The sequence below is a fragment of the Ciona robusta genome, chromosome 8, assembly GCF_009617815.1.
Source record: "Ciona robusta chromosome 8, ASM961781v2".
NCBI classification, from domain to species: domain Eukaryota; kingdom Metazoa; phylum Chordata; class Ascidiacea; order Phlebobranchia; family Cionidae; genus Ciona; species Ciona robusta.
The window spans coordinates 3782007-3795170 of NC_143242.1; the positions used below are offsets into that span (position 1 = coordinate 3782007).

A 13164-nucleotide genomic window follows, 5' to 3' on the forward strand; every position below is an offset into this window, starting at 1 on the left:
TCAGTGCAAAATCAACTTATAGTTTTGAACTACATTTCTCTAGTTTTTAGAACAAAATTGATTATGCCGCAAGGGGCAGTTTCAGTTGTCACTGATTTATTGATTACTTGTCAGGGGAAAAAGAACTAACAGAAGTCAGTTAAAACATTTTAACATTAAATTTATCCAGTTATTTCATAATTATTTACACATTTTAAATTGTCCATTAGGAATTAGCACTAAGAAATCTTTTAAAATCTGTTTTAGTTGAGAAAATCCATACATTGCCTGCTGTAAAACCATACCTACATTTGTGCCAAAATTGAATTTCAAATGGAAACAAAAGGTAAGCGTAATTAAATTTTAATTCGGATGCCGGTATATACAATCAATAGCAGGCATTATGCACAGCAGTGCTACTTCTTTTAACAAGTCTACCATGCTAATTAGAATATATTCGTTCTTGAAATTATTTTGTATGTTCACAGATTTTGATTTGGGTGCGAAATTAGCAGCATGAATTATTTATTATTTGAGCCAATAAACAAAAAATGAGCTTCCAAAGTGAACCTGAGACTTCAGGAGTTTTGAGGCATTTCATCTGTGCTACAAGGTTTACATCAATATATATACCATATATATATATCATTACTGTATGAAAACAACACATGAAATGTTTGCAAATTTAAGTTCTATCACATACAGAGGTTCATAGACTTGTTTGCACTCACATGCTGCATCATAATTGTTATTGAGACAATAAGTCATTGCTGTGAGTCAATGTTACTGGGCTAAATCAACTTATTTTTAACGAATGGTGAAAGAAATCTTATTATAAGCCACATTGGAAATTAGAAATACTTTGAAAATTAAAATTAATGAGGACAACATTGGCCCAAAGAATAAATTTTTTTGCAAGTTCATTTTGGTCCCGTTTATTATAAACTGGAACATTAAAAATAAAACATTAATGGAGGGTTTTTTTGCTTCTCAATGCTTTGCAGGTGTTCCGTCCCAACGAACATGTTGATCTTTGCCATCGATGCACATCGTAACGATACGCACTTCCACTGCCTGAAATTTCTCCATTTTAGGAGGGGATCGGGTCAATTTGTATGAGAGTATGTCGCCATAAAGAGGGACATAATCACCCTCAATATCCGATATATGCATGAAGATTAAATCATCTGAAGAACCATCTGTAGGCTTGATGAAACCATGGCCTTGTGAGCAGGAAAAGAACTGACATACACCTTGATGAACTGGACCTTCTGTGGCTCTGCGACTGGCAGAATATGTCCTTGTACGCCGAGTTACCATTGGACTTGGAACCAGAAACTTATGTTCAGAAGTCGGCGATATGGTTGGGGTAACATAACCAGCATCGCCGTCGCCGGCGGTAGAAATTCTCGGCCGATTGTAAGTTATTTTTACCGGACTGCTTTTCGTAACTGGAGTTTGGTTGGGTGTATCAGCACTCATACTAAAGTTTTAAATAAAATGCGTGCTAAATTTCACTCACCTATAATGCTGTTGGAAACGCAAGGTTACTTTTATACGTGATTCAAAATGTCTATATGAAACCATTCAACAGCAGCGATCCTGTTCAAACCAGCATTCGCTCCAGCATTCTAAAATAGACCATTATGGACTGCACCACTAAAACATAATTTCAAAACCTACTGAGTAATTGCCTTTTCGACCAATTCTGCTGATTTGTGCAGTTTAGCCAGATGAGAAAAAACGCAACTAAACTAGAATACCAACTAAGGTTCCCACTTTAACCCAGTACGCCAAATCCGGTACAAGTCATTTCGCCACTTATTTTAATTGTCGCTCGCATGCCTTCTGCAAAAATGTGTTGCAGAAAGTTTAGAATACGTTCGTATTACAGGAGGAGTTGGTTTTTACAATAAGTAACATGTTACTTGTGTGAGGGTACGTGTTGTGCAAAAATTAACATTTTACTTGTGTGAGGGTACGTGTTGTGCAAAAATTAACATTTTACTTGTATGAGGGTACGTGTTGTGCAAAAATTAACATTTTACTTGTGTGAGGGTACGTGTTGTGCAAAAATTAACATTTTACTTGTGTGGGGTTATGTGTTGTGCAAAAATTAACATTTTACTTGTGTGGGGTTATGTGTTGTGCAAAAATTAACATTTTACTTGTATGAGGGTACGTGTTGTGCAAAAATTAACATTTTACTTCTGTGAGGTTATGTGTTGTGCAAAAATTAACATTTTACTTGTGTGGGGTTATGTGTTGTGCAAAAATTAACATTTTACTTGTGTGGGGTTATGCGTTGTGAAAAAATTAACATTTTACTTGTGTGGGGTTATGTGTTGTTCAAAAATTAACATTTTACTTGTGTGGGGTTATGTGTTGTGCAAAAATTAACATTTTACTTGTATGAGGGTACGTGTTGTGCAAAAATTAACATTTTACTTGTGTGGGGTTGTGTGTTGTGCAAAAATTAACATTTTACTTGTGTGGGGTTATGTGTTGTGCAAAAATTAACATTTTACTTGTGTAGGGTTATGCGTTGTGCAAAAATTAACATTTTACTTGTGTGGGGTTATGTGTTGTGCAAAAATTAACATTTTACTTGTGTGGGGTTATGTGTTGTGCAAAAATTAACATTTTACTTGTGTGAACGTACGTGTTGTGCAAAAATTAACATTTTACTTGTGTAGGGTTATGCGTTGTGCAAAAATTAACATTTTACTTGTGTGGGGTTATGTGTTGTGCAAAAATTAACATTTTACTTGTGTGGGGTTATGTGTTGTGCAAAAATTAACATTTTACTTGTGTGGGGTTATGTGTTGTGCAAAAATTAACATTTTACTTGTGTGGGGTTATGTGTTGTGCAAAAATTAACATTTTACTTGTGTGGGGTTATGTGTTGTGCAAAAATTAACATTTTACTTGTGTGGGGTTATGTGTTGTGCAAAAATTAACATTTTACTTGTGTAGGGTTATGCGTTGTGCAAAAATTAACATTTTACTTGTGTGGGGTTATGTGTTGTGCAAAAATTAACATTTTACTTGTGTGGGGTTATGTGTTGTGCAAAAATTAACATTTTACTTGTGTGGGGTTATGTGTTGTGCAAAAATTAACATTTTACTTGTGTGGGGTTATGTGTTGTGCAGAAATTAACATTTTACTTGTGTGGGGTTATGTGTTGTGCAAAAATTAACATTTTACTTGTGCGGGGTTATGTGTTGTGCAAAAATTAACATTTTACTTGTGTGGGGTTATGTGTTGTGCAAAAATTAACATTTTACTTGTATGAGGGTACGTGTTGTGCAAAAATTAACATTTTACTTGTGTGAGGGTACGTGTTGTGCAAAAATTAACATTTTACTTGTGTGAACGTACGTGTTGTGCAAAAATTAACATTTAACTTGTGTGGGGTTATGTGTTGTGCAAAAATTAACATTTTACTTGTGTGGGGTTATGTGTTGTGCAAAAATTAACATTTTACTTGTGTGGGGTTATGTGTTGTGCAAAAATTAACATTTTACTTGTGTGGGGTTATGTGTTGTGCAAAAATTAACATTTTACTTGTGTGGGGTTATGTGTTGTGCAAAAATTAACATTTTACTTGTGTGAACGTACGTGTTGTGCAAAAATTAACATTTTACTTGTGTGGGGTTATGTGTTGTGAAAAAATTAACATTTTACTTGTGTGGGGTTATGTGTTGTGCAAAAATTAACATTTTACTTGTGTGGGGTTATGTGTTGTGCAAAAATTAACATTTTACTTGTGTGGGGTTATGTGTTGTGCAAAAATTAACATTTTACTTGTGTAGGGTTATGCGTTGTGCAAAAATTAACATTTTACTTGTGTGAACGTACGTGTTGTGCAAAAATTAACATTTTACTTGTGTGGGGTTATGTGTTGTGAAAAAATTAACATTTTACTTGTGTGGGGTTATGTGTTGTGCAAAAATTAACATTTTACTTGTGTGGGGTTATGTGTTGTGCAAAAATTAACATTTTACTTGTGTGGGGTTATGTGTTGTGCAAAAATTAACATTTTACTTGTGTAGGGTTATGCGTTGTGCAAAAATTAACATTTTACTTGTGTGGGGTTATGTGTTGTGCAAAAATTAACATTTTACTTGTGTGGGGTTATGTGTTGTGCAAAAATTAACATTTTACTTGTGTGGGGTTATGCGTTGTGCAAAAATTAACATTTTACTTGTGTGGGGTTATGTGTTGTGCAAAAATTAACATTTTACTTGTGTGGGGTTATGTGTTGTGCAAAAATTAACATTTTACTTGTGTGGGGTTATGTGTTGTGCAAAAATTAACATTTTACTTGTGTGGGGTTATGTGTTGTGCAAAAATTAACATTTTACTTGTGTGGGGTTATGTGTTGTGCAAAAATTAACATTTTACTTGTGTGGGGTTATGTGTTGTGCAAAAATTAACATTTTACTTGTGTAGGGTTATGCGTTGTGCAAAAATTAACATTTTACTTGTGTGGGGTTATGTGTTGTGCAAAAATTAACATTTTACTTGTGTGGGGTTATGTGTTGTGCAAAAATTAACATTTTACTTGTGTGGGGTTATGTGTTGTGCAAAAATTAACATTTTACTTGTGTGGGGTTATGTGTTGTGCAGAAATTAACATTTTACTTGTGTGGGGTTATGTGTTGTGCAAAAATTAACATTTTACTTGTGCGGGGTTATGTGTTGTGCAAAAATTAACATTTTACTTGTGTGGGGTTATGTGTTGTGCAAAAATTAACATTTTACTTGTATGAGGGTACGTGTTGTGCAAAAATTAACATTTTACTTGTGTGAGGTTATGTGTTGTGCAAAAATTAACATTTTACTTGTGTGGGGTTATGTGTTGTGCAAAAATTAACATTTTACTTGTGTGGGGTTATGCGTTGTGCAAAAATTAACATTTTACTTGTGTGGGGTTATGTGTTGTGCAAAAATTAACATTTTACTTGTGTGGGGTTATGTGTTGTGCAAAAATTAACATTTTACTTGTGTGGGGTTATGTGTTGTGCAAAAATTAACATTTTACTTGTGTGGGGTTATGTGTTGTGCAAAAATTAACATTTTACTTGTGTGGGGTTATGTGTTGTGCAAAAATTAACATTTTACTTGTGTGGGGTTATGTGTTGTGCAAAAATTAACATTTTACTTGTGTAGGGTTATGCGTTGTGCAAAAATTAACATTTTACTTGTGTGGGGTTATGTGTTGTGCAAAAATTAACATTTTACTTGTGTGGGGTTATGTGTTGTGCAAAAATTAACATTTTACTTGTGTGGGGTTATGTGTTGTGCAAAAATTAACATTTTACTTGTGCGGGGTTATGTGTTGTGCAAAAATTAACATTTTACTTGTGTGGGGTTATGTGTTGTGCAAAAATTAACATTTTACTTGTGTGGGGTTATGTGTTGTGCAAAAATTAACATTTTACTTGTATGAGGGTACGTGTTGTGCAAAAATTAACATTTTACTTGTGTGAGGTTATGTGTTGTGCAAAAATTAACATTTTACTTGTGTGGGGTTATGTGTTGTGCAAAAATTAACATTTTACTTGTGTGAGGTTATGTGTTGTGCAAAAATTAACATTTTACTTGTGTGGGGGTCCGTGTTGTGCAAAAGTTAACAATCTACTGTTGAGAACTCGTACGAACTTATATTTTAAAATTTACATAACTTGCGAAAGTTGAACATTGAACCACAGCCTACTTGAGATACGGCCGGATAATTCACACTTTACAGTTAAAAATTTAACGGCCTATTGTATATCCACCTCGAGTCATGAGCTAAGTCTCGTGGTAGACTGGTAGTATCTTAGACTAAAACTGCAGCTCAATGTCATCAACTTCTGTTCTCAACTCTGCGACATCGCAGTCGGGCACCATTTTTTTATTCTCATGTGCAGTATTAATACTGTACCATTTTTTCAGCATAATCTGGTATGTACCTAGGTTCAATCGAAAGAATTAAAACATAATAAAGTCTATGTTTCGTTTATGCCTAAATTGTAACTCGAATAATAGGTTTTATGTTTATTATGATTTACCGAAAATGCAGGCTGCAGGCATCCAACAACGAGTGGATAGCAGAGTGATTGACAAAGTCGGAGAATTAATCGATGACCGTGTTTGCTCCGTTATGGAAATACAACGTCATTTAAAAGTATTTGTGGGCAAAGAACTGTTCAAGAATACATTGCCTCCAGCATCAAGTAACAGAAGGTTTTTTCCGACAAAAAAAGACATTACCAATCACTATTATAATGCATACACAAAACGAAAAATGTCGAAAATTGACCAAGCAAATGTGCAATTACTGGTAGATGAGTGGTGCCACAAGTTACCTGAAGATAACATTCTCTTCAGACCCTATATTGCCAGTGTTTGTCCCAAACAATTAATTAAAGACATTGATGGGGATGATATCACTGCAGTGAATGCCAAACAAACATTACTGTTTGTATACCAGACAGCTTGGCAAAGTAGACTCCTACTACGTTATGGTCAGGATATCTGCCTCCTGGATGCAACTTATAAGACATCAAAGTATGCACTGCCACTGTTCTTTCTTTGTGTAAAGACCAACGTCAACTATCAAGTTGTTGCATGTTTTGTGCTCCAAAACGAATGTCAATCAGACATTCAGGAAGCTCTTGTGATTCTAAAGTCTTGGACACCTGGCTGGAACCCAAAGTTTTTCATGACCGACAAATGTGAAGCTGAAATAAATGCTGTTGAAAGTAGTTTTCAAGGTATCTTACTAAATTTTATTTTTATTGTTCTTTTTTTTAAATATCAGTATTGCTGGGGGAGAAGTTAATCTAGTTTAAAGACTTAAACATTCGAAATATGACTGCATGTATTTTTATTCACCAAAGTTAATGTAACACTTTTACACCAGATTGTAAAGTGCTTCTATGTGACTTCCATCGTGAACAAGCATGGGAAAGATGGGTCAAGAAAACAGATAATGGTGTTGGAGACAGAAAAAAGGCAGTTTTATCTGGTTTGAGAGCAGTAGCGAAGGCAGAAAATTTTGTTGAGCTCAAAAGTGCTCTAGATTCGCTTACAAACAGTGAAGCTTATACACAAAATGCAAGGCTACAAACCTACTTTCAAAATGCATGGTTGCCACAGAAGGAGGTCATTTATTTTTCTGGCTTAATTAAACATTAAATCTTAGGTTTACTTTTTAGCTGTATTAGTATTGTTATTTTACAAAGTTTTATAAACACGCAGAGATGGGTTTCACTTTACCGATTGGGGAAGATGCGTGTGCCAATTGGTACGAACAACGGGGTGGAGAGACAAAACAAAATGCTCAAGGAATGTCACTTGAAGTTTCAAGTTGACAAATCTTTATCTGGCTTGTTAAAAGTACTTCATCATGATTTTTTTCCAGAGGCATTAAAAAAGTAAGTTTTACCTGCAGCCATTATGAATGAAACTTATGAAAGAATGTAACTTGTTTTATTCCTGCGTAGCTGAAGAACAACAGGCGTTATAACACAAGTGTTCTGTTTCATACACTTTGGGCCATCTTACGAGTTACCTAGTATGTTACTTCGTGGATGAATATTTTTTGGGGATTTTTTATGCATGGCGGATAATTTGGACAACCCATTAGTGGCCACTGGGTTGGAGCAATTACGGCTAAGTAACTTGCCAAATGACACATACGCTAACAATGGTAGCAGCGACGAGCCTTGAACCCATTACCTCTCAATTACCCATGTGGGCATTTATTTCTCTTTAACAGATATACAAACGAAAACACTCTGGCTTCGGGTTCATACAGGCTGTACAAAGATATGACCCCATCATATCTACACAATCGGCCGCAACATGTTGTTCATCATTGCATGAAAAGATTAAGCAACGCTTCGGCAATATCCTCTAATGATATTGTTCGAGTTGACACATCTTCATTTACTGTGCGGAGCAGTTGTGGTATACTAATGTATGATGTTTATTTGGGAAATGAGTCTGACTTTCCCAAGTGTACTTGCCCAGATTTTAAATATTATTTTCTCCCTTGCAAACACATGTTTGCTATATTCAGTAAGTATAATGATGTTTCATGGGCATCCTTACCAACATGGTATACAGATTCTGTATATATTACCCTTGATACAGAGTTTATTACGACACTTGGTTTTTCAGGTACCAGCAAAGATCCTGCTGAATCAACTGAAACTACCACCCCTGAATGCATAGAGTTGTCTTTGGTTGATCCAGTAGAGATTCCTAAAGCAAAACCAACATTATTGTTATCTGATGACAATAAACCATCCAAACAAACTATTAAACAGATGGTGGAAAGGATTAACAGAATAAAAAATATCTTGTATGATGTTACTTCTCAACAGGCTTTGTTGGAAGCCGAAGAAGTATTACAGTCTGTGGAACAGAATTTGGTAAAGTCTTGCAGACATGAAGAAGGTATCCGGGTATCAAAACCTCCTCTTTCTTTGAAGACAAAAAAGAGAAAGTTGCCGTCATCATTTGTATGTGATGAATTACCACGCAAGCACCCTAAGCCGAACAAATATCAAGGCAGACATGGGTCGGTGGCAAACAGCATGTCTTCATTACATGCAGTCACTGGATTGCAACCGAAACAAACAGAAAATTCTCCCAATGTAATTGGCGGCCCTCAAAATTCCAACAACCAAAAACTGACGAATTTGGGAAAAATTCTTCCATGCTACACCTTGGCTGAAAAACACCTAACCGACAAAGCATTACAATGTGGTCCATATTCTATTACATATCTTCAGCTTTTGTCCTTGGAGATGAACATAAGCTCCCAACAGAAACAAGAAATATGGGAGTGTGATAAGCAGTTCCGTGTTGGTTGGCTGTATGATGAAATAATTGACAGCTATCTTTGGTGTTTATGTAAAAACAACAAGCACATCATGTTTGCTGATTCAGCTGTGGCGCAATGTATGAAAAGCGGGATGTCAGTCAAGCGATTGTGGGCAAACATGACATTAGAAAATATGAAATTTATTTTCATTCCGTATAACCCAAGTAGAATTCATTGGGTATTGCTGGTTGTCGACATCAAGAAAAAGCAGTTGCTTTACTTAGACCCCAGAAAGCATGCACTAAACTTGCCAAAGCAACTTGAAACAACTAAATTATTTTTAAACAACGTGTTGCACAGTAAATTTGGTTTTAAAATTACCACCATTGACACAATGTTAACAAGCCGGACATTCCAAAATGATTACATGAGCTGTGGTGCAGTTATCTGCATGTACGCAAGTTGGCTTACAGAATCGAAACCATTGCTACAACCAGATGTTGGACTAAAAGAATCCCGAGAGCATATATTGAGCACAATTGCTCATGAGTCCTCCCTGGATATTAACGTTTGTGGATCATGTAGAAACCAGGATGACAATATCACTGATTGGGTCCAGTGCACCAAGTGTCCCCAGTGGTTTCATGTTAACTGCGTTGGACTAAACATCAACAAGGCAAAATCAAATAAAACTTTTACATGTTCCCATAAGTAGTAACGTGGATTTCGTTACTGTTGACCTCCACAAATGTATGCCTGGCCAAAGCTTTAAACTAAGCAAATGCTCTTACAGAGCAACTTACACTGTTTCGTGTATGCTTGGCCAAAGCTTTAAACTAAGCAAATGCTCTTACAGAGCAACTTACACTGTTTCGTGTATGCTTGGCCAATGCTTTAAACTAAGCAAATGCTCTTACAGAGCAACTTACACTGTTTCGTGTATGCTTGGCCAATGCTTTAAACTAAGCAAATGCTCTTACAGAGCAACTTACACTGTTTCGTGTATGCTTGGCCAATGCTTTAAACTAAGCAAATGCTCTTACAGAGCAACTTACACTGTTTCGTGTATGCTTGGCCAATGCTTTAAACTAAGCAAATGCTCTTACAGAGCAACTTACACTGTTTCGTGTATGCTTGGCCAATGCTTTAAACTAAGCAAATGCTCTTACAGAGCAACTTACACTGTTTCGTGTATGCTTGGCCAATGCTTTAAACTAAGCAAATGCTCTTACAGAGCAACTTACACTGTTTCGTGTATGCTTGGCCAAAGCTTTAAACTAAGCAAATGCTCTTACAGAGCAACTTACACTGTTTCGTGTATGCTTGGCCAATGCTTTAAACTAAGCAAATGCTTTTACAGAGCAACTTACACTGTTTCGTGTATGCCTGGCCAATGCTTAATATATTACATATCGGTACAATATGGCATTGTCGAGGTTGGTTAACATCTCCATTGTTTTCACACCATGGCATTGCGAAGGTTCTCCTTTCAAAACCTAACGATCACGCATATAAAGCGACCTCATGGGTGCGTGGTGGAACCGCTGACATTTAATTAATTTTTCTTCCTCTTAAGACTGTACACAGTACCCGGCGTATGAATTCGCATGCGAAGAAGATATTAGGTACAAGGCTTGATGCAGCCACTCCTGTAGTCATGTGTATGGGAAAAGTAGAATACAAACTAGTTAACAAAGGTTTCACTAAGAAATTATCCTAGGCAACCGCTCTTAGTTTTCCAAATAAATAAGAAGCCAACATTGGTTAAATTGTTTTTATTTTTTAAATTGATTTACGCCTTTTCTTCACTTTCCTATCCACTGCACTCTCCACCTTTTTGCACAACACATAACCCCACACAAGTAAAATGTTAATTTTTGCACAACACATAACCCCACACAAGTAAAATGTTAATTTTTGCACAACACATAACCCCACACAAGTAAAATGTTAATTTTTGCACAACACATAACCCCACACAAGTAAAATGTTAATTTTTGCACAACACATAACCCTACACAAGTAAAATGTTAATTTCTGCACAACACATCACCCCACACAAGTAAAATGTTATTTTTTGCACAACACATAACCCCACACAAGTAAAATGTTAATTTTTTCACAACACATAACCCCACACAAGTAAAATGTTAATTTTTGCACAACACGTACGTTCACACAAGTAAAATGTTAATTTTTGCACAACACATAACCCCACACAAGTAAAATGTTAATTTTTGCACAACACATAACCCCACACAAGTAAAATGTTAATTTTTGCACAACACATAACCCCACACAAGTAAAATGTTAATTTTTGCACAACACATCACCCCACACAAGTAAAATGTTATTTTTTGCACAACACATAACCCTACACAAGTAAAATGTTAATTTCTGCACAACACATCACCCCACACAAGTAAAATGTTATTTTTTGCACAACACATAACCCCACACAAGTAAAATGTTAATTTTTGCACAACACGTACGTTCACACAAGTAAAATGTTAATTTTTGCACAACACATAACCCCACACAAGTAAAATGTTAATTTTTGCACAACACATAACCCCACACAAGTAAAATGTTAATTTTTGCACAACACATAACCCCACACAAGTAAAATGTTAATTTTTGCACAACACATCACCCCACACAAGTAAAATGTTATTTTTTGCACAACACATAACCCTACACAAGTAAAATGTTAATTTCTGCACAACACATCACCCCACACAAGTAAAATGTTATTTTTTGCACAACACATAACCCCACACAAGTAAAATGTTAATTTTTTCACAACACATAACCCCACACAAGTAAAATGTTAATTTTTGCACAACACATAACCCCACACAAGTAAAATGTTAATTTTTGCACAACACATAACCCCGCACAAGTAAAATGTTAATTTTTGCACAACACATAACCCCACACAAGTAAAATGTTAATTTTTGCACAACACATAACCCCACACAAGTAAAATGTTAATTTTTGCACAACACATAACCCCGCACAAGTAAAATGTTAATTTTTGCACAACACATAACCCCACACAAGTAAAATGTTAATTTCTGCACAACACATAACCCCACACAAGTAAAATGTTAATTTTTGCACAACACATAACCCCACACAAGTAAAATGTTAATTTTTGCACAACACATAACCCCGCACAAGTAAAATGTTAATTTTTGCACAACACATAACCCCACACAAGTAAAATGTTAATTTTTGCACAACGCATAACCCTACACAAGTAAAATGTTAATTTTTGCACAACACATAACCCCACACAAGTAAAATGTTAATTTTTGCACAACACATAACCCCACACAAGTAAAATGTTAATTTTTGCACAACACATAACCCCACACAAGTAAAATGTTAATTTTTGCACAACACATCACCCCACACAAGTAAAATGTTATTTTTTGCACAACACATAACCCTACACAAGTAAAATGTTAATTTCTGCACAACACATCACCCCACACAAGTAAAATGTTATTTTTTGCACAACACATAACCCCACACAAGTAAAATGTTAATTTTTTCACAACACATAACCCCACACAAGTAAAATGTTAATTTTTGCACAACACGTACGTTCACACAAGTAAAATGTTAATTTTTGCACAACACATAACCCCACACAAGTAAAATGTTAATTTTTGCACAACACATAACCCCACACAAGTAAAATGTTAATTTTTGCACAACACATAACCCCACACAAGTAAAATGTTAATTTTTGCACAACACATAACCCCACACAAGTAAAATGTTAATTTTTGCACAACACATAACCCCACACAAGTTAAATGTTAATTTTTGCACAACACGTACGTTCACACAAGTAAAATGTTAATTTTTGCACAACACGTACCCTCACACAAGTAAAATGTTACTTATTGTAAAAACCAACTCCTCCTGTAATACGAACGTATTCTAAACTTTCTGCAACACATTTTTGCAGAAGGCATGCGAGCGACAATTAAAATAAGTGGCGAAATGACTTGTACCGGATTTGGCGTACTGGGTTAAAGTGGGAACCACCAACTAACTGCAGGAATCCGGGCAGTGTTTCCTAATATTTTAAGCGGTTTATATTTTAAAGATTAATAACAACGAGCTATTTAAAATTTGGAAGCGTATTTTCAGACGAATAGCAGATAATATGGATGACTTTGAATAAGTAAATAGACACCGAAATAGTCAAGCAACAGATAAGATCATTGGCAAATCATAGACAAAATATGGACAAACACACATGGACAAAACTTGGTGAAAACATGGACAAAGCATGTAAAATTAATAATAAATTTTACATCTTTTTGCATCAAATTGGGTATTG

The 13164-nt window shown here is 35.3% G+C and overlaps 2 protein-coding genes across 2 annotated transcripts; one reads left to right on the forward strand and one right to left on the reverse strand.

The window, feature by feature from the left end:
* Positions 1 to 326: 326 nt before the first annotated feature.
* Positions 327 to 1657, reverse strand: LOC149732417 (calcium-regulated heat-stable protein 1-like). The gene has a single exon (XM_089882454.1). The coding sequence runs from the start codon at positions 1459 to 1461 to the stop codon at positions 970 to 972; it is 492 nt and encodes a 163-aa protein (XP_089738580.1). The 5' UTR covers positions 1462 to 1657; the 3' UTR covers positions 327 to 969.
* A 4002-nt stretch (positions 1658 to 5659) lies between these two features.
* On the forward strand, positions 5660 to 10736 carry LOC149732418 (uncharacterized). Its single transcript, XM_089883674.1, has 4 exons — positions 5660 to 6744; positions 6894 to 7135; positions 7232 to 7407; positions 7752 to 10736. The coding sequence occupies exons 1-4, from the start codon at positions 5979 to 5981 to the stop codon at positions 9517 to 9519; spliced, it is 2952 nt and encodes a 983-aa protein (XP_089739800.1). The 5' UTR covers positions 5660 to 5978; the 3' UTR covers positions 9520 to 10736.
* Positions 10737 to 13164: the final 2428 nt, after the last annotated feature.

What these genes read in the sequence shown, in the direction of transcription:
- LOC149732418 (XM_089883674.1), top strand. Translation starts at nt 5,979, where the DNA reads ATGTTTCGTTTATGCCTAAATTGTAACTCGAATAATAGGTTTTATGTT. An exon ending in CATGGTTGCCACAGAAGGAG is followed by an intron (nt 7,136 to 7,231) that starts GTCATTTATTTT and finishes ATAAACACGCAG; the next exon opens with AGATGGGTTTCACTTTACCG. An exon ending in TTTCCAGAGGCATTAAAAAA is followed by an intron (nt 7,408 to 7,751) that starts GTAAGTTTTACC and finishes TCTCTTTAACAG; the next exon opens with ATATACAAACGAAAACACTC.
- LOC149732417 (XM_089882454.1), bottom strand. Translation starts at nt 1,461, where the DNA reads ATGAGTGCTGATACACCCAACCAAACTCCAGTTACGAAAAGCAGTCCG.